This window comes from Haliotis rufescens, unplaced genomic scaffold (assembly GCF_023055435.1).
Source record: "Haliotis rufescens isolate VD_foot unplaced genomic scaffold, xgHalRufe1.0.p SCAF_2, whole genome shotgun sequence".
Lineage (NCBI taxonomy): Eukaryota > Metazoa > Mollusca > Gastropoda > Lepetellida > Haliotidae > Haliotis > Haliotis rufescens.
The window spans coordinates 52,721,172-52,743,815 of NW_025963890.1; the positions used below are offsets into that span (position 1 = coordinate 52,721,172).

General features: G+C 41.2%; 1 protein-coding gene across 1 annotated transcript in view; it reads left to right on the forward strand.

The window, feature by feature from the left end:
• Positions 1-22,644, forward strand: part of LOC124120493 (CYFIP-related Rac1 interactor B-like) — a 44,358-nt gene that overhangs the window by 663 nt on the left and 21,051 nt on the right. Inside the window, exons 2-3 of the mRNA XM_046483326.2 lie at positions 19,034-19,136; positions 19,878-19,999. Of these exons, the coding sequence (XP_046339282.1) occupies positions 19,061-19,136; positions 19,878-19,999 (198 nt within the window). The 5' untranslated portion in view covers positions 19,034-19,060. The remainder of the gene's footprint in view (positions 1-19,033; positions 19,137-19,877; positions 20,000-22,644) is intronic.

Below are 22,644 nucleotides of genomic sequence, written 5' to 3' on the forward strand. Positions count from 1 at the left end.
TACCACTTCCCGTATTTGGGTTTCATTGTTTATATTTGTAATAGGTGGGTTACTTTGCCCTATAATTAAGTGTAATTATTGAATTATTTAAATATTAGTAATTTTGATATATTTAACTGAAATTAAAGGATAACAGTTTGGGCCAACCTAATATAGTTACATTGAAAAAAAAATGTCTCTCTATTTACAAAGGGAGTAAATATCCTAAATATCCACACTTATTTAAACAGAAAAGTTATTTAAACAATATTATATACACAGTCGTTGGACATAAGCATGATAAGTATTCATCACTTCCAATATGGCGTCTGTTCGTTTACATAATTTCACCTCTTTGAAGAATCAAATTTTGGCAGAAATGACGACCCCAGTCCAGTGTAGTGCAGATATTGTTGTGCATGTGAGCCCAACACACTGACAGCGTAACTCAGGTTTCATTAACTGCTAGATTGATATTGATCATAAAATTTAAGTAAGCAGTCAGACAAACTGTTCTGAATGACTACAAACTTGCTTGAACTTAAATGTTAGGGTGGAATGACAGTTTAAGTGGCCTGATCAGGGTGGAAACAATGCACTCCTTTTAATAGCAATATGTATGAAAATAGTAAGTGATAAAGTCATGCTACAATATACAGGCTTCTAGGTTCACAGTGTGGCAAATGAAATCAGAACTAAACACCTCATTTCTGTATCTTGAAGATACACAAAACTGGCCAGTTCAAAATGGAAAAAAATAAAGTCCACACTTTTGTCATTGATTATTTTGTTGTGGATATTATAAACTCATTTCTGAGCATCATGGCACCTACACCAAAGTTTCTGCTATCAAGGGTATATTTGTGTTCTCTGTGTGGAATTTCTTAATAGATGTAATGAAATGAAGCTGAATCATTTTAGAAAACGGACATCTGATTGGCTCAAGAAACACACACACACACACACACACACACACACACACACACACACACACACACACACACACACACACACACACACACACACGCTCCCATTTTGATTGGGAGGTCAAAGTTTGCTCAGGGTTCACCTTCCTACCTCCTATGCTGGTTTTGTAATATCTTTGTCAGATCCTATCAGAGTAAAAGATTTGATTTTAACGAGATCAGATTCAAGACACAACTCACCTCCCTTCCGTGTACAGTGAAGCAGAGTTAATACCTCCAGAAAACACTGCATTCTGAATGATTTTTCTTTACTCATTGTCACAAAGGCAAGAATCATATCTTGTGACCTGCTTGGCAAGATATGCTTAAGTCTGGTTCATTAAACATGCTAAACAAGACTTTCTAAGTAAGAGACCACAATTGTTGAAGTCTGGTTCATTAAACATGCTAAACAAGACTTTCTAAATGAGAGACCACACTTGTTGAAGTCTGGTTCATTAAACATGCTAAACAAGACTTTCTAAGTGAGAGACCACACATGTTGAAGTCTGGTTCATTAAATATGCTAAACAAGACTTTCTAAGTAAGAGACCAGAATTGTTGAAGTCTGGTTCATTAAACATGCTAAACAAGACTTTCTAAGTAAGAGACCACAATTGTTGAAGTCTGGTTCATTAAACATGCTAAACAAGACTTTCTAAGTAAGAGACCAGAATTGTTGAAGTCTGGTTCATTAAACAAGCTAAACAAGACTTTCTAAGTAAGAGACCACAATTGTTGAAATCTGGTTCATTAAACATGCAAAACAAGACTTTCTAAGTACGAGACCACAATTGTTGAAGTCTGGTTCATTAAACATGCTAAACAAGACTTTCTAAGTAAGAGACCAGAATTGTTGAAGTCTGGTTCATTAAACAAGCTAAACAAGACTTTCTAAGTAAGAGACCACAATTGTTGAAGTCTGGTTCATTAAATATGCTAAACAAGACTTTCTAAGTAAGAGACTAGAATTGTTGAAGTCTGGTTCATTAAACATGCTAAACAAGACTTTCTAAGTGAGAGACCACACTTGTTGAAGTCTGGTTCATTAAACATGCTAAACAAGACTTTCTAAGTAAGAGACCAGAATTGTTGAAGTCTGGTTCATTAAACAAGCTAAACAAGACTTTCTAAGTAAGAGACCACAATTGTTGAAATCTGGTTCATTAAACATGCAAAACAAGACTTTCTAAGTAAGAGACCAGAATTGTTGAAGTCTGGTTCATTAAACAAGCTAAACAAGACTTTCTAAGTAAGAGACCACAATTGTTGAAATCTGGTTCATTAAACATGCAAAACAAGACTTTCTAAGTACGAGACCACAATTGTTGAAGTCTGGTTCATTAAACATGCTAAACAAGACTTTCTAAGTAAGAGACCACAATTGTTGAAGTCATGAATGTGAGTTGTGTGATCGTGCAGGGAGATATGATTCAGAAGATTAGATCATGTCCTGTTTGGTAAGGGAATAACACTGACAAATAGGGGACAGTATATCATATGACATGGAATTAATTTGTGTGTGAAACTCATCATTGATCTGGTCATTACTGGTTTCTAAAGTCAAATGGTAAATCTGTATATTCAATGATACACAAACTACAGTTAGGAAACCGACCTATTCCATTGTATTCTGTGTCAGTATTCAACCTCATAATACTCCATGAGTCATGGTACTTTTATAACCCTTCTTTGATACATATGTTACCAAGCGTCCGATACATCATATATATCCCACATCAGTCTGGTGCAGACAGCTACCTAGTTTAGACTGACAGCTGCATCACTGGATTTAAGTGGCTGCTCTGACTCGTCTTGGTATATACTTGCACAGGGTTAAAGGTCAACTATCTTGTATAGTTAAACCAGGGTTAGAAACCAACAGTTTTTGTCCACTAGTCCTTATAATGATAACATAGCAAACCCTTAAAATTGGCCAATTTCTACTAGTCCTTAGGATACCTTTACTATTGGGCAGTTTGGTAAGGACTATAGGACTAGTGCCAATTTCTAACGCTGGATAAACACGTAACAACCTTTGTTTGTGTTGTGTAAGAATGTTGTGTCATGGATGTGGCATTAAGAAGTAACAAACAAAAATAAGATAGATAAAAGTAAATACTGCTACTATTGTTTATTTATGTTTCTGATTGATGAGGACAGTAACTGCAACAACAGGTCAGGTGCTCCTACCTCTCCTATACTGTCTTTCAACCAAGGTTGCCATGGTTACCAGCTAACAAAGATTAGGACCAGATGATAACAGTGACAGTTGGGATGGTAAAACTTAGAACTAAGATATGTTCCTAACTTGATAAATAATTGATATGATTCAGGGTTGACACAATACGCCAACCTCACATATATCGATACATGTCATGCTACTTGAGTCATAACACAATATGTGTCGTGATACTTTAGTCATAACACAATATGTGTCGTGATACTAGAGTCATAATACAATATGTGTCGTGATACTTGCGTCATATTACAATATGTGTCGTGATACTAGAGTCATAATACAATATGTGTCATGATACTTGCGTCATAACACAATATGTGTCGTGATACTAGAGTCATGACACAATATGTGTCGTGATACTAGAGTCATAATACAATATGTGTCGTGATACTTGCATCATGACACAATATGTGTCGTGATACTTGAGTCATGACACAATATGTGTCGTGATACTAGAGTCATAACACAATATGTGTCATGATACTTGAGTCATAATACAATATGTGTCACGATACTTGAGTCATAATACACTATGTGTCGTGATATTTGAGTCATAATACACTATGTGTCGTGATGCTTGAGTCATAACATAATATGTGTCGTGATACTTGAGTCATTATAAACACAATGTGTCGTGATACTTGAGTCATGATACACTATGTGTTGTGATACTTGAGTCATAATACGTGATGCGATTCTGGAGTTATGAGACGGTATGGGTTGTGTTGCTTTAGCCATGATACAATATGTGTCGCGATATTGAAGCATAATAAATCTATCCTCAGATAGGCGTGTTGCGTGTTGTGGTAAGGTATATTGTGGTTTATTTATCATGTATTGAGGTTTGTATATCATGTATTGTATATTAAGTTTTGTGTATCCTGTATTGTGCCATCAGGTGAAACTTTCAGGACGTATCAATACTGAATCGCTGCTAGTTAAAATTGATGGGAGACATGACTGATTATAAGTACCGTATTTCCTCTATTAGAGGCCAGGACATATGACCTGGAGTCACATAGATACCAGTGTGTATTTCAGGCCCAACGTCTAATAAAGGACATACGGTAGGCCTAACCTGTTAGTGTCAGTTGGATAGGTGTGTATTTCATAACTGAATGTGGAGCATGAACTGTATAAAGTAAGACCTTTTTTTAAGCATCAGTGAGTGAGTGAGTGAATGAGTTGGGTTTAACGCCGCTTTTAACATTATTCCAGTTATATCACGACGTGTCAGCTTAATGTGGGAGGAAAGCCGGAAGTGATGCATGTCTTAGACGTTTACCACTTCTGTGAAACCCACGAGCACGGGTATGGTGCTGACAAACCTAGAAACATAATCGGGGTGAACCGGGATTCGAACTCACAATCATAGGTTTCTGGTGTGTCCAGGGGACGCAACTCTGCACAGGGAATCGCGGCGCCTTAGACGACTGGGCCACCCGTGCCCCCTTTTAAGCATCAGACAGTGATGCTGTCCTATGTTGCCAGTCTGTAATAGTCCTAGCTTGTGTCTTCAACAAGTATGCTGGTCTACTAAACCATGAACAGGAGTGAGACCATGTGTGGGCAATGGTGAATTCTAGGGCTGGGACGAGTTCAAATTTACTATCCAGGTACGCATCTCCCTATTACCCGACCCTACCCGGGTACCCGCTGTAGGTCTCAAGAGATAGGTTCAAACTGTCCGATTGGCAAACGTTTGACCGTAGCCCTGGCAAAATGTATTCAGATACACATATAAAACGATCTGGTCATGTATAAGCACTGATGTTTACTGCATGAAGTTGTTGTTTTTTCAAACATATAAAAGTCAGAATGCGTGCATAGTCAGAAAGAAATGGGAACATTAGTGACTTGTAGTGTGATCATAGAGTTTTAGATAAGTTTTGTCATTAAACAATATATCACATGACTAACCATGGGTCCGGGTAGTCATGGTAGCTCTGTGGGTACCCAGGTCCTGCTCAGTACCCACCCAACCTGTGTAGCCAAGTGACCCGTCCCAGCCCTAGTGAGCACTGTTTAAGTTTCAGTGGTCCGACTGACTTGGGGCAAATATGAAACGTCCCTCTCCTCAGTCTGAAAGGACAGACATTTCCATTATATATGCTGAGAAACCTTTTGAATACTTACTCTTAAGTTTTGTTGTTGTCGTGCGAAATGTCAGTTAGGTTTCAGCAGTACTGTCCTATTGGTCAGTTGATGAAAAAGTATTGATCCTCCCAAACTGGGTTCCTTGAAAATCTTGCTACAAAGAATTGCATCACAATGCATTGCAGACCCGGGCACAGGTCGTCTAATGCACTGCGATTCGCCATGCAGAGTTGCGTCCCTTGGGCGTGCCAGAAACCTATGATTGTGGGTTCGAATCCCAGTTCGCCCTGATTTTGTTTCTAGGTTTGTCAGGACCATACCTCTGCTCGTGGGTTTCACCGAAGTGGTAAAAGTCTGAGACCTGCATCACTTCGGGCTTTCCTCCCACATTAGGCTGACACGCCGCGATATAACTGGAATAATGTTAAAAGCGGCGTTAAATCCAACTCACTCACTCATTGCAGACCATTGTGATGTCATCTGTGACCATGAGTCACAATCAAATGACATGACTAGTCTCTGTGCCAGCTATACTTTACACTCAACACACTGGTTATCACTGTTTAGAAACTAAAAAAGTTGAAAGATAATTGGGATCTCACCAAAGGCCTTTTGATATCAAATATATCAACACAAGTTGATAAATGTTTAAGATTTCGAGGCTTGCCGAGATAAACGGTTTGTGTGGCAGACAAAGAGTGGATCGTGGAACTGACACACAGAATGTCCTATGTGCTATACCTAGCCTCTACATGCTCTAACCATGCTAACTGTTTTCATCTTTCTGAAAGCACAGTATGAATAAACCCAAGGGAAGGTTTTCACCGCCAGCTTTCACAGTTGATGAGCTGGTACAGTTACATGTGGGGTAGTCTGTACTTCAGCTATATGTCATTAAACACTGTAATGAGAACATGTGGTGTTGATAATAGCTATCTCTTGATAAGGTATGTAATTATGTATATATCTGCCTCTAATTATCTCTGTTACAAAAATACTAATCGTTACGACTGATATCCACAGCAGAAGAGAGCTATGTCATGTAAACATGAGATGAATAGTGGCCACAAGTTACCGTTGTGTTATTTGTTATTAATATACTCGTGAATCACAATGAAGAATGTTAAGTGAATAGTTACAGAAGATCTGGGGTAGAATAGGTCTTCAGCAACCCATGCTTGTCGTAAGAGGCGACTAACGGGATTGGGTGGTCAAGCTCGCTGACTTGGTTGATGCATGTCATCAATCCCAACTGCGTGGATCGATGCTCATGATATCAATCACTGGATTGTCTGATCCAGACTCGATTATTTTCAGACTGCCGTCATATAGCTGGAATATTGCTAAGTGCGGCGTTAAACAACAAACCAAACCAACTGGATTATTTATAGACCACTGTCATATGGCTGGAATATTGGTGAGTGCAGCATTAAACAACAAACAAACAAAACGAATAGTTACAGTAGAACATGGAGACCTGTCTGTACTGTTGGCTGGTGAGGAATCATGGATGTGGACGTGTTCTGATCCTGAAGTCAAGGATGAGCTATTTATTTAACCCCCCCTCACCCACAGTTTCTTCACATTTGAAATAACTATGTACCCACAAACTTTAAGATTCAGAAACGTTGTATTTCCCACAATTATTATCCTGCAATGATGCTTGTAAAAACTGTTATCGAAAAAGCCAATGAAGTGTTTTCATTTATGGAAGATCAAGGTATCACAAAACAAGGAAATAAACACTAAATTATAGTTCTTTCATCAACAAATCTATTGAAGATTGTTTTTATTTGGAAATGGGTTGTAATACAAATATGATCTTATATTTCCTAGCTTTTATGGACCCAACACAACAATATTGACCCATAACTACAAGGAATAAGACGCATACAGTGCTATAAATATGATAACACTCTCTCACATTACCCTGTGATGTATCGGGGCTGTCATAATTCAGCACATGTGACTCTGAATATTGTCCACTCAGCACTTGTCACATTGTTTGAAGCTCACCTGGGTGTCATAATAATAATAATTTTCAAGCAAGTCTCATTGTTCACGTCGTGTGGTTTTATTAAGTAAGTGCAACATTTTGTTATGTGGCTTCATGGCTGGTGCTGACTGCCGACTCCCCAGCATGTGAACCGTGTGTACAGCCCATTGTTTCCGCCACCACGATACAGCCAGAATACCACTGAGAGCAACCTAGAACCAGACTCAGTCCTATAGTCAACACCTGAAAGAGAGCTTGTGTTCAGTCAGGTTTAGCTGGAACTGATTTTTAATGCTTATGACATTGTTTGTGCCTGAATAAATGTGAAGGTAATAAATGAGCTTTTTGAGCAGGAAGTGCATACTTTATCATGAACCTTCAGGCTAGAGCGTCTAATAGGAAGAGTCTCCAGTTATCTCGGCGTTATCACACCTCCACCTATTTGCTTTGCTTTATCTTATAAGGTGACAGCCTTCCTCACCTGAGCACAGTCATCATGGTCATCCTCGTTGTGTCTTCCTAGTGCTGCACAGTCATCCTCGTTGTGTCTTCCTAGTGCTGCACAGTCATCCTCATTGTGTCTTCCTAGTGCTGCACAGTCATCCTCGTTGTGTCTTCCTAGTGCTGCACAGTCATCCTCATTGTGTCTTCCTAGTGCTGCACAGTCATCCTCGTTGTGTCTTCCTAGTGCTGCACAGTCATCCTCATTGTGTCTTCCTAGTGCTGCACAGTCATCCTCATTGTGTCTTCCTAGTGCTGCACAGTCATCCTCGTTGTGTCTTCCTAGTGATGCACAGTCATCCTCATTGTGTCTTCCTAGTGATGCACAGTCCTACTTGTTGTGTCTTCCTAGTGCTGCACAGTCATCCTCATTGTGTCTTCCTAGTGATGCACAGTCATCCTCATTGTGTCTTCCTAGTGCTGCACAGTCCTACTTGTTGTGTCTTCCTAGTGCTGCACAGTCATACTTGTTGTGTCTTCCTAGTGATGCACAGTCATCCTCGTTGTGTCTTCCTAGTGATGCACAGTCCTACTTGTTGTGTCTTCCTAGTGCTGCACAGTCATACTTGTTGTGTCTTCCTAGTGCTGCACAGTCATACTTGTTGTGTCTTCCTAATGCTGCACAGTCATCCTCGTTGTGTCTTCCTAGTGATGCACAGTCCTACTTGTTGTGTCTTCCTAGTGCTGCACAGTTTTTACTTGTTGTGTCTTCCTAGTGCTGCACAGTCCTACTTGTTGTGTCTTCCTAGTGCTGCACAGTCCTACTTGTTGTGTCTTCCTAGTGCTGCGCAGTCCTACTCGTTGTGTCTTCCTAGTGCTGCACAGTCCTACTTGTTGTGTCTTCCTAGTGCTGCACAGTCATACTTGTTGTGTCTTCCTAGTGCTGCACAGTCCTACTCGTTGTGTCTTCCTAGTGCTGCACAGTCCTACTCGTTGTGTCTTCCTAGTGCTGCACAGTCCTACTTGTTGTGTCTTCCTAGTGCTGCACAGTCCTACTTGTTGTGTCTTCCTAGTGCTGCACAGTCATACTTGTTGTGTCACTTCTAGTGCTGCAGTCATACTTGTTGTGTCTTCCTAGTGCTGCACAGTCCTACTTGTTGTGTCTTCCTAGTGCTGCACAGTCCTACTTGTTGTGTCTTCCTAGTGCTGCACAGTCCTACTTGTTGTGTCTTCCTAGTGCTGCACAGTCCTACTTGTTGGGTCTTCCTAGTGCTGCACAGTCCTACTTGTTGTGTCTTCCTAGTGCTGCACAGTCCTACTTGTTGTGTCTTCCTAGTGATGCACAGTCCTACTTGTTGTGTCTTCCTAGTGCTGCACAGTCATACTTGTTGTGTCTTCCTAGTGCTGCACAGTCATACTTGTTGTGTCTTCCTAGAGATGCACAGTCAAACTTGTTGTGTCTTCCTAGTGCTGCACAGTCATACTTTTGTCACTTCTAGTGCTGCACCGTACCATTTTTGTCGGTGTGCCCACTGAGGCATGTACACTAGATCATTGATCATGTTTTCTTTAGAAATTTATGACATCTAAACAATGCTGATTGTACTTCCTGACAAAAACTATTGAAATCAATCACAGTACAAGAAATCAAGCACGCCTGATTATGTGTGATACTTCACGATTACCCTATCCTATTCTACAGGTGGTGTCAACTTTCTAAACTGCACACTGCACCAGAGACAGTTGCCATGGCAGCTGGGATTTGTCTGACATTAGGATTACTTTGTATGTTGTTTAACGCTGCACTCAGCAATATTCCAGCTTTCTGATGATGGTCTGTAAATATTCGAGTCTGGACCAGACAATCCAGTGATTGACATCATGAGCAATTGGGATACAATGAAATGCATCAACCAGCGGATCCCATTAGTTGCCTTAGGACAAGCATAGTCGCCTTTTACAGCAAGAATGGGTTGCTGGGGACCTTTTCTGCCCCGTATCTTCATGGGTCATTAGGATTAGTAGCCAAGGCAGGGGGTGTCTCGGTGAAAACAAATATATTCAACATTAACATGATTAAGTGAGTTTGATATTTTGTTCTTATGGGAAACTGCCATGGTAACATAATTTCTCAGCCACCAACACTTGATGAAGGACAGAAAGTCCCAGATGGTGATCGTCAGTTTGCCAGCACCATAACCCTGTCCATGAGTTCCACAACATGGCAATGTCTGCAATGTGTGTCACCTTGTGAATGGATTGTCCCTTATGTACAACAACATAGAAATATATATAGCGGTGACTCAAGTGTGCTGGGCGTGCACATGGCTGACATCCATTGTCCAGTGTTCCACATAGGTTATTATTATGAAAAGGGTCGGGGTACCCTGTGGCCATGTGTGTAGAAGCTACACTGAGCTAACAAATATTAACTGTCTCCCATACTGAACATGCTTGGCAACCAATTTGTTCTTTATCTTTTGTGTCGTAAATCTTGTCATGTGGCTTCACTTATATGAGTTTTGATCCTGGGGGAAGAGTGGGTCAGGTCGACCCCTTTCCTCAGCTAGAGCCACCCTCAATTATGGTGTATCCTATCTCCTTGACTGTACAGTATGGGGAAGGAGATGTGATACACTGTATATAGTCGAGGAGATTTGATACACTGTATATTGTTGAGGAGATGTGATACATTGTATATTGTCGAGGAGATGTGATACACTGAATATTGTCGAGGAGATGTGATACATTGTATATTGTCGAGGAGATGTGATACACTGAATATTGTCAAGGAGATGTGATACACTGAATATTGTCGAGATGTGATACACTGTATATATTCGAGCAGATTTGATACACTGTATATTGTCGAGGAGATTTGATACACTGTATATAGTCGAGGAGATGCGATACACTGTATATTGTCGAGGAGATGCGTTACACTGTATATTGTCGAGAGGTGATGCACTGTATATAGGCGAGGAGATGTGATACACTGAATATTGTCGAGATGTGATACACTGTATATAGTCGAACAGATTTGATACACTGTATATTGTCGAGGAGATTTGATACACTGTATATAGTCGAGGAGATGCGATACACTGTATATTGTCGAGGTGCGATACACTGTATATTGTCGAGAGGTGATGCACTGTATATAGGCGAGGAGATGTGATACTCTGTATATTGTCCAGGAGATGTGATACACTGTATATAGGCGAGGAGATGTGATACGCTGTATATAAAAGCGAGGGGGAACTGGAGCTAGGTTGTTCCTGGACTTTGTGGCACCATCAGGATGGGTTGACCCTTGTTGTTGTGGTTATTATGGGTCTTTGTATATATTTGAATACAACTCTTCACCACTTTACAACCCTACTGCATCGTCTCTTAATCCTAATAATGAAAGGTTTAACCGTACTCTCACTCACTCACTCACTCACTCACTAAACTCACTCACTCACTCACTCACTCACTCACTCACTCACTCACTCACTCACTCACTCACTCACTCACTGTGATCCTGTTTGACCAGGAAGTGCACACTGAGGAACCTTCCCTGTGATGATGACTACCTTAAATCTTATCTTTAAGTAGGCGTTCAAAGAGAAGGGACAACACATGCAATGACCATCGAACGTCTGAGGTACAAGTAGAAGGGGTATGATGGCCATAGTCAGTTGTTCAACAATAACTATCCTGTGTTGATAAAGAATGATTGCAATAATCACTGTGCTAAGAAGCCCAACAAGAGTTTCAACGGCCTAGTCCACTAGTTTAGGTAGGTTATGGCAGTCTTCGTTCTACGCTATCTTAAGTCTATGGTTAGTCCATACTTGGTTCCTGAGCTTAAAAGTCCACATGGGAAAAACAGTGCTTCATTTGTTGATTGTAAAAAAAAACCAAAGCTGTGGCTGTGGCAGTTGGTTCCGACACTGGGCTGTGGTCACTGGCATTGTGTTGTACGATTGGTCAACGTAGTTGTAGTAAGACTACTGATTGGTCAACGTGTTGTAGTGAGACTACTGATTGGTCAACGTGTTATAGAGAGACTACTGATTGGTCAACGTGTCGTAGTGAGACTACTGATTGGTCAACGTGTCGTAGTGAGACTGCTGATTGGTCAATGTGTTGTAGTGAGACTGCTGATTGGTCAACGTGTTGTAGTGAGACTACTGATTGGTCAACGTGTTGTAATGAGACTACTGATTGGTCAACGTGTTGTAATGAGACTACTGATTGGTCAAGGTGTTGTAGTGAGACTACTGATTGGTCAAGGTGTTGTAGTGAGACTACTGATTGGTCAAGGTGTTGTAGTGAGACTACTGATTGGTCAAGGTGTTGTAGTGAGACTACTGATTTGTCAAGGTGTTGTAGTGAGACTACTGATTGGTCAAGGTGTTGTAGTGAGACTACTGATTGGTCAACGTGTTGTAGTGAGACTACTGATTGGTCAAGGTGTTGTAGTGAGACTACTGATTGGTCAACGTGTTGTAGTGAGACTACTGATTTGTCAAGGTGTTGTAGTGAGACTACTGATTGGTCAACGTGTTGTAGTGAGACTACTGATTGGTCAAGGTGTTGTAGTGAGACTACTGATTGGTCAACGTGTTGTAGTGAGACTACTGATTGGTCAACGTGTTGTAGTGAGACCACTGATTGGTCAACGTGTTGTAGTGAGTCATGGTGTTGCTGTTTACTCAATAGACTAGTACTTTCTAGTGACGGGCTATTTATATTAACATGCAATGGAGGCACCTACATTTTTTCTGCTGCAGTTGTGTGTCTGGGGGGACATGGTTCATTCATGTCGAGTGTAGCATGTGTCATGGTTTTCTTCAAGAACTCTTCTCAATACACAGACATGGAGGGGGAGCAGGGAGAGGTGAAAGGCTGTTCCTCACTTCAGTGTTCACATGTACACTGTGTAATAAGAATGATAACTAACTACAGTGTGTAAGGAATTAATTAGAATATGAATTGAGAATGTATTCACACAAATTTTCTAGTTGTAATAGAAGGCCCTTTTGGAACACACCACACCCTGCTGGCAGACGTGCAAATCCGGCCATGACAGCACTTTGTATTTATTACTAGTTGTTCAATAATATGCAGGCGCTGACAATTACTACAAATATATTTACACTGATGATACTTCAGTGACAGTGTTCAGGTGAGTTGGGCATCTTACTAGTTAGTAGGTAGTTGAGTGTAGTTTGTTGTGATACTAACTTACATCATGCTCCTGTGTTGGTTTTGTGCCTGGCTGACTGAAGCTTATTGTATTTCTGCTAATGATCAGTGAAATGTGGACTCTGCTCAATATACTCACTCACTCACTCACTCACTCACTCACTCACTCACTCACTCACTCTCACTATTCCAGTCTTTTTATGTGGACGTAGTTAAGTTTTTTCATGTTTTATTATACAAAAATGAATACAATTACCTGGGCCTTGAACCGATGGTACTTTCTATAACATAGGCTACAATTGTGACGTCCACGTATAATAATAGTAATAATAATTCATGCATTTATATACCGCCACAATTCACAAAATACACATGCTGTGTTTGCCATAGCAACTGTAAGACTGTTGAAACAGCTGAGATCTGAAAGAGGAAATAGTGGGAGCAGATTTCAGATTTTCAAGCAGATTGTTCCACAGAGACTGCAGCGTATGAGAATGTTCTGTTGTGTCTAAAGATTGCTGGAGTCTTTAATATGTGTGGGACATATTGAGGATGGTGTACTGTTAAACAAGCGGTTGAGGAGGTTATCTCACTTCCTCTGGTTCAGATACTGAACTCAAGGGTCTACCAGTCGACTACGAGGAAGGGGCTGTAGTTCACGGAGTCAAGGATGGGTTCACCGACTCTCGTGGGGAACATCGACTCATTGAAGGACTCGAAACTTCAACTATTAAAATGAGTCAAGTAGTTTGATGGGTTATCATCAAGGATGTTTCATTGGATGCCCTGATGAAGACGTCAACCAAATATATACAGGACTCCAGAATGGTTTTGAACCACTGAGTACAACTCACCTGTTTTCATTCACATTGGACAGTTGATAGTTTCTCTGGGTATTGAATTTATCTTACTCCCTTGGATCCAGCTTCTCTGGGTATTGAATATATCTTACTCCATTGGATCAAGTTTCTCTGGGTATTGAATATATCTTTCTCCCTTGGATCCAGTTTCTTTGGGTATTGAATATATCTTACTCCCTTGGATCCAGTTTACTGGGTATTGAATATATCTTACTCCCCTGGATCCAGTTTACTGGGTATTGAATATATCTCACTCCCTTGGATCCAGTTTACTGGGTATTGAATATATCTTACTCCCTTGGATCCAGTTTACTGGGTATTGAATATATCTTACTCCCCTGGATCCAGTTTACTGGGTATTGAATATATCTCACTCCCTTGAATCCAGTTTACTGGGTATTGAATATATCTTACTCCCTTGGATCCAGTTTACTGGGTATTGAATATATCTTACTCCCTTGAATCCAGTTTACTGACAACATTGACACCATTGTGTTCTGGTACATATGACAACACCAACACCATTGCGTTCTGGTACATATGACACCAACACTGACACCATTGTGTTCTGAGTCATATGACGACACCATTGTGTTCTGGTACATATGACAATACCGACACCATTGTGTTCTGAGTCATATAACACTGACACTATTGTGTTCTTGTATAACAAAACTGACACTAGAGGGAGTGGAACTGTTTCAGTAAGGACGTGACATGAGCAGCCTTTTGTTGGTTATTTTAGGAAGTGAAAGTTGAATTGAAGTGTCTTTGTTTCAAGTGTCTTCATGTCAGCCATGTTTTTTTCTTCTGCCTCAAGACTGCGAACATCCACTGACAAGATACCTTTGTGAGGTTCAACAGTGAATGTGGTCAACTTTGTCAACACCTAAATGCTGCCGAGTCAATAGGGCTGCTGCATGTGGTACAATATTTGCTCCCGCCTGTATACATGACAAGCCTGAGAAGCTGCAGCTTGGCAGTGTTTCAACATCGCTCTACACAACACAAACTCAAACAAGATGAATATTTGGTTGATGTTTGCTGTTCCTTATATGATTTTAATCCCTCTTCCCCCTTCTGCTCTATCAGTTGAGATCGTCACATCCTCCGATTAAATGTCTAAATTGGAGGTGATGTTCATCAGGAGTCATATTTTCTCGCTGGCAAAGCATCGGATGAGGACTGTTTGTTTGGATGAATCCACAATGCCAGTTAAATATTTCAAGTTTTTAAGCTTAAGATAAAATAAGCCGCTACATCGCTAGAGAATGGGAGCACTGCGAGTCATTTCAGGGCAACTTGAATGGATGTACGGGTCATGTTGCCCGGGGAGTCTTGCTGGGAACGTGTAATTGGTGGATCATATCTTGTATACAGGCAGTAGTAGGTGAGTAGGTGTGTATGGAGGGAGTTCGAGTTGGTGGATGAGTGGGGGTAGGGGTGGTTGTGTGGTGGTGGGTGTGTGAGCGGGTGATGTTGGGTGAGTAAGTGTGTGGGGGTAGGGGTAGGGGTAGGGGTGGGTGTGTGAGTATGTGGTCGTGGATGAGTGAGTGTATGGGGGGTAGGGGTGGGTGTGTGAGCAGGTGGTGGATGAGTGAGTGTGCGGGGGTGGGTAAGGTGAGTGTGACGGGGTGGGTAAGTATGTGGGGATAAGTAAGCGTGTTGGGGTAGGGGTGGGTGTGGGAGCGTGTAGGGGTAGGGATGGGTGAGTGAGCGTGTTGGGGTGGGTGAGTGAATGTTCGGGGTAGGTGTGGGTGAAAGAGTGTCTGGGGGTTCGGGGAGTGAGTGTGACAGGGTGGTTGAGCGAGCAGGTAGGGGGGTGGTCAAGTGAATGAGTGAGTGAATGAGGGATGTAACATCAATAGTAAGTTATCAATATAGATTAGCATCCAGGGTGTCGGTGCAGCTTCATCAAACTGGACAAATGTATTTCAAGACAAACAAATCATGTGAGGTGGAGTGTTCGTAGCTGGACAGGCATGAGATGAAGATTTTAAAATTACTTTATTGGGGCCTAACTGAGATGACATATAGCAACATTATAAGCAAGATAAGAGGATCTAATGTCATTGATGTTGTCAGCTTAACTTACTGTCATGTGTTTGTTAATGAGGGTTGAAACAGCTCTATATGATTGCCAGAGTCAGCTTGTACAGACATGAGTCTCAGTTGAAGAGCATCATGTCCAACACTGGCATTTACATATCTGAAGTGGTACTTTCTCTAACAGGGGCGGTCGGGTAGCCTGGTGGTTAAACCATACGCTCATCACGCCGAAGACCCGAGTTCGATTCCCGACATGGGTACAATGTGTGAAGCCCATTTCTGGTGTCCCCCATATTGCTGGAATATTGCTAAAAGGGGCGTAAAACAATACTCACTCACTCACTCACTCACTCACTCACTCACTCACTCTAACAGAACAGACACGTTTCTCACACTCAAGGAGTAGAATGTAGCTAGTAAGCTGATACTGTTACCGCAGAGTGTTGAGTTATGACAAGCTGAAAGCCAACATGCAGTAATACATGCATGATTAACCTCTTTTTAGCTGATGGTATTCTGGCTTGTACCGTCACATTCATGACCAAGCAGCATGGTACGGTGTATTATCGCGGTAGTCATTTATAATGGATCATAATGGCGCACGCTTACTTACCTATTAAATAGGACATACCCTAAAAAGTGTCTTGTTCTTTGTTCAGCTTTTATGACACATCGATTAGGATTGATCGATGCTGATTTTCTTTACCGAGTTTGGTTAACAAAGTACCTGTCATTTGCGACTCAAGGGCGGGCAACTCTATATTATCGCGGTATCACTTTTTTGTGGTGTGATACATGTGGAGTATGTGGTTGACATCACTTCCTGTTAGGGAATGTGAATGATCAGAATGCATACAACCTAGGTTGGGTCAAGGGACATCCTCCAAACAATTGGGTCCTTTTCTAACCAATCACAAATGGAGGTAGGGGTAATTCCACTTCAAAAACATTCCAGATCGTGTATACTTACGAGTACCCGTGACTGACGAGTCCTGTATTCGAACAAGCAATGAAATATTTCGTGCTCAGATTTGCAAAAGTAAAGTCGACAGTGGGGGTTGATTATGAGACTTTGCGATACCGCCATAATATAGAGACCATCATAATGTAGAGTCATGCTATGTTATTTATACCAGCAGAGGAACAGGGATGACTTGTTGGTGAACCTTTCACTGCTTCCTTATTGTCCTGTGCTCAGTCCAAGGAAGTGAGATCACATGACATAGTCTTACACGATCAGGCATTGTTTGTGACATTGCAAAGATCAGGCATTGTTTGTGACATTGCTAAGTTCAGGCATTGTTTGTGACATTGCAAAGATTAGGTATTGTTTGTGACATTGCTAAGATCAGGCATTGTTTGTGACATTGCTAAGATCAGGCATTGTTTGAGACATTGCTAAGATTAGGCATTGTTTGTGACATTGCTAAGATCAGGCATTGTTTGTGACATTGCAAAGATCAGGCATTGTTTGTGACATTGCTAAGATCAGGCATTGTTTGTGACATTGCAAAGATCAGGCATTGTTTGTGACATTGCAAAGATTAGGCATTGTTTGTGACATTGCTAAGATCAGGCATTGTTTGTGACATTGCTAAGATCAGGCATTGTTTGATACATTGCTAAGATCAGGCATTGTTTGTGACATTGCAAAGATCAGGCATTGTTTGTGACATTGCAAAGATTAGGCATTGTTTGTGACATTGCTAAGATCAGGCATTGTTTGAGACATTGCTAAGATCAGGCATTGTTTGAGACATTGCTAAGATCAGGCATTTTTTGTGACATTGCTAAGATCAGGCATTGTTTGTGACATTGCAAAGATTAGGTATTGTTTGTGACATTGCTAAGATCAGACATTGTTTGTGACATTGCTAAGATCAGGCATTGTTTGAGACATTGCTAAGATTAGGCATTGTTTGAGACATTGCTAAGATCAGGCATTTTTTGTGACATTGCAAAGATCAGGCATTGTTTGTGACATTGCTAAGATCAGGCATTGTTTGTGACATTGCTAAGATCAGGCATTGTTTGTGACATTGCAAAGATCAGGCATTGTTTGTGACATTGCTAAGATCAGGCATTGTTTGTGACATTGCTAAGATCAGGCATTGTTTGTGACATTGCTAAGATCAGGCATTGTTTGTGACATTGCTAAGATCAGGCATTGTTTGTGACATTGCTAAGATCAGGCATTGTTTGTGACATTGCAAAGATCAGGCATTGTTTGTGACATTGTTTGTGACATTGCTAAGATCAGGCATTGTTTGTGACATTGCTAAGATCAGGCATTGTTTGTGACATTGCTAAGATCAGGCATTGTTTGTGACATTGCTAAGATCAGGCATTGTTTGTGACATTGCAAAGATTAGGCATTATTTGTGACATGAAATCAATCATCCAAAGCGGTGTTCGGAATTCCTGCTTGCCAAGTCGGGACAGGCAAGTTTGATCACGCACTGGGACCTGGCTGTTTAAAGTGCTCATTGTATATCTGGACTTTTCCTTATGTCTAATCTGTTTTTATGTTAACTTGATTCAAAATTTTGTTTAAATTAAATTTAAAGTGTTTACATTAATTTTGGCGAAATCTTGTGTGAACTGATCGGTAGAACGCACACAATCACTGTTATTTACAGCAACCACGATCAAATTACCGCTATTGACACCTTGAAATAAACCTTAGTTAGACAGAGAATGGATACGTATATCATAAATGCCATACTTTGCCTCATTAAAAGTCATATTTGTTGTCGTTTGACAGATATAACAAACTGCTTTTAGGTCCCGTCCATTTGCTGTATTTATGCTGTATATATATGCTTATAATGAACTGAGGTTATAACAAACTAAAATGAGTGGTCCCTTTGAGTTCGTTATAACCGTAGTTTACTGTACATGCCAAACGTATTGTTTCAACGATCACAATAGCAAGCCGGAGGGAAGCGTCAATGGTGACTAGTGAAACTGTTCCATATGTTTGACTATGTAATATTGCTGAGTGTGGCGTTAAACAACAAACAAACAAACAAACAAACGTGACATCACATGCATATAACAGTGTGAATTACAGCACATGATATTATTCGCTTCTTTCAGCTCCCTATAGATGCAGCACAGGCTCTGATGTAGATGTACAGCCCAACTTTAGTTCCTATCTGGTCCGTTTGAGATGATCCATCACATGACATAATCTCGTCTGTTTCAGCTCCCTCTAGGCTCGGCACAGGCTGTGATGGGAAACCTTTTACGTATTCTTCTCAACAATGAACCTCCTGCCAAAGCACAGGACATCTTCGTGGACTTTGAGAGTAAGTACTTGCATCATACCTACCTGCGACGACGAGAGCCCATGGTCAGCATTGAAGTCAGTCTCGTGGTCAGTCTCGTGGTCAGCCTCGTGGTCAGTCTCGTGGTCAGCCTCTAGATCTCTTGGTCAGCCTCGTGGTCAGCCTCGTGGTCAGCCTCTAGATCTCTTGGTCAGCCTCGTGGTCAGCCTCTAGATCTCTTGGTCAGCCTCTAGATCTCTTGGTCAGCCTCCTGGTCAGCCTCGTGGTCAGCCTCGTGAACTATCTCGTCGTCAGCCTCGTGGTCAACCTCGTGGTCCACCTCGGACAATATTGGTCATCCTTTTTGTGAAGTGAGGCGGAAGAGTAGCCCAGCAGTGAAGGTGTTTGCTCATTCTCCTCGTCACGTGGGAGGAGAGATAGATCCCAGGTCCATTCCAAGGTCCTTGTGATGAAGTGGGGTGGGTCGGGGTGGGGGCATGGTGCTATCAGATGGTGGAGGACACAACGCCACCCGGTCCCAGGTGCTTGTGTCCAACACAAAAGGGATGAGGATCACTTCGAATCTGTTAGAACTACTCTGCACGCTTATAGCAGTAATGTAGCTGTGATGTAGCTGGGATAAAGCGGTGTTGTAGCTGTGATGTAGCGGGGATAAAGCAGTGTTGTAGCTGTGATGTAGCGGTGATGTAGCGGTGATGTAGCAGTGTTGTAGCAGTGTTGTTCCTGAAGTGTGTCTTTGTATTTCATGATGTGTTCTTTCAGATACGGAGCCCACAGCCCAAGAGCGACCAGTGTACAACATGGTCGATGCCGTCCTCAAAGTATCCCATGAGATCACCAAGGAATTACGGAAATACACAGGAGCCACAGAAGAAATAAGACTGGTACGTTGTGTCTGACTATCCTCTCTCTTTGGTCACCCTTGATTGTTGACGATGAATACCTTCTTGGTAGTAGAGCCTAGTAGTGGATATCTCAAGACATGTTAACAGTTGTCTCAAGGAGGTTTCCTGGAACTAGTATGGCATCTTTAACACTCAATTCTGCAGTACATCTTGACAAGTATGTATTGTGGATTAAATGCACCCCTCATGGTTTATTCTCCCTGTAGTGTTTTATTGTATGATAAACAACTTCCACTCGTCTTTTATTTCTTAAATAGTGCAACAGTTGTATAATATTGTTATATAATGCAACGGTTGTATACTATTGTTATATAGTGCAACAGTTGTATACCATTTTTATATAGTACAGCCGTTGTATACTATTGCTATATAGTGCAACAGTTGTATACCATTTTTATGTAGTACAGCCATTGTAAACTGTTGTTATATAGTGCAACAGTTGTATACCATTGTTGTATAATGCAACAGTTGTATACCATTGTTATATAGTGAAACAGTTGTGTACTGTTATTGTTACGTAGTGCAGTGGTTATATACCATTGTTATGTAGTGCAACGGTTGTATACCCTTGTTATATAGTTCAACGGTTGTATACCATTGTTATGTAGTGCAATGGTTGTATACCATTGTTATATAGTTCAACGGTTGTATACCATTGTTATGTAGTGCAACGGTTGTATACCATTGTTATATAGTGCAACAGTTGTATACCATTGTTATGTAGTGCAACAATTGTCTAATATTATGTTTTAATACAACAGCTGTCTAATACAATAGTCGTATCCCATGTCGATATTTCCCAACTGGAGGAGTATGATTATGTAATGTGTCAGACAGTTTGAATGAAGTCCAATCAGCGACCTTAGTGATGTGAGCCAACATATGCCCATGTCCTGTGGAGTTTTTCCTGTCAGAAGAGTGGAAGGAGAATACTTTAGGAAACATGGTGATGCAAATATCTCTTATCTATTGGATCAAAATAGCTTCAAGTGTTTTTTTCCTCTGGGTATTACATGTCCCCTTGTGCGGTGTGCAGAGCTGTGACACGCATTCGGTGTTGTCCTCATACAGCGCTGTGCATGGAAGAGGGGTTCACAGGATTCATTTCCTTATGGAAAACCTCCTACATGATCATGTTACCATAGCTTGCCTTCTTTGATATGACTTCATGTGACATGCAACGCCTGTAGAAATCTTCAAACTCAAACTGATATCAATAGCCTTCTATACTAGGCCCCGGACTAAAGGATGTCGGGGGAGTAGACTCAACAAGTACAGTTGAAGTGTTTCAATGTAACAATGTTTGTTTTTGATTTTTCGTCAGTGCTTTGTTGCATGAATAAACTCCAGCGCATTGTGCAATTTTGTGTTGATAGGCACACCTTAGATAGCTGCCCAAAACATTAATTGAAATGAGGCTGTAAGGTGGATGGAGAGTTAGGAGTTACTGGTTGCAAGTTCATGGATTTCCATGTGAACGTATATGGCCTCTGAACATATATGACCTCTGAACTATTTGATAGCTATAGGACCAACATGTTATTTTTGTAACACAATGTAAATGAGAGTTCCGTGATAGTAACACTGTTGTTGTCTCAATGAGGAGATGTAAGCTGTACACATCCTCGTTGACCTGACGTTTGTGCCATTACATCGCTGTACGCATCCTAGTTGACCTGATGTTTGTGCCATTACATCGCTGTACGCATCCTAGTTGACCTGACGTTTGTGCCATTACATCGCTGTACGTTCCTGCTTTTGGTTTGTGAGTGAATGAGTGAGTATGGTTTTACACCGCTTTTAGCAATATTCCAGCAATATCACGGCTGGGGACACCAGAAATGGGCTTCACACATTGTACCCATGTTGGGAATCAAACCCGGGTCTTCGGCGTGACGAGGGGCGGTCGGGTAGCCTAGTGGTTACAGCGTTCGCTCGTCACGCCGAAGACCCGGGTTTGATTCTCGACATGGGTACAATGTGTGAAGCCCATTTCTAGTGTCCCCCGACGTGATATTGCTGGAATATTGCTAAAAGCGGCGTAAAACTATACTCTCTAACTCACTCAATCACTCGGCGTGACGAGCGATCGCTTTAACCACTAGGCTACCCGACCACCCCCTCTTGGTTTGTAATCTGTTTAGTTTGGAATGATGGTTGGTTGGTTTGTTTTTTAATGCCGCACTCAGCAATATTGCAGCTGTATGACGGCGGTCTGTAAATAATCGAGTCTGAACCAGACAATCCAGTGATTAATATCATGAGCATCAATCCACCCAGTTGGGATCAATGACATTTATATACCATTGTTATATAGTGCAACAGTTATATAGACATCAAGACAGTTTGATTGACAGGGTTGTGAAGATAGGTCCTCGGGTAAGTTCCCTGTGGAAAGTTTGACCTGTTACCATGGTTACATGGGCATGTTAGTTTATGGTGAATGTATATATGCGTCTATATCTGTATGGGGATTGCCTTGCACACTGTTTAAATGCTTGATCGTGACAATTTGACTCACAGGTGCTTTTGAATAGATGTTTCACCTGTGACACTGAATGACTTCTAATGTTGGATGTGTTTATTTGTAGCACAGGTGGCCTTGTCGTCTCGGATGCTGCAAT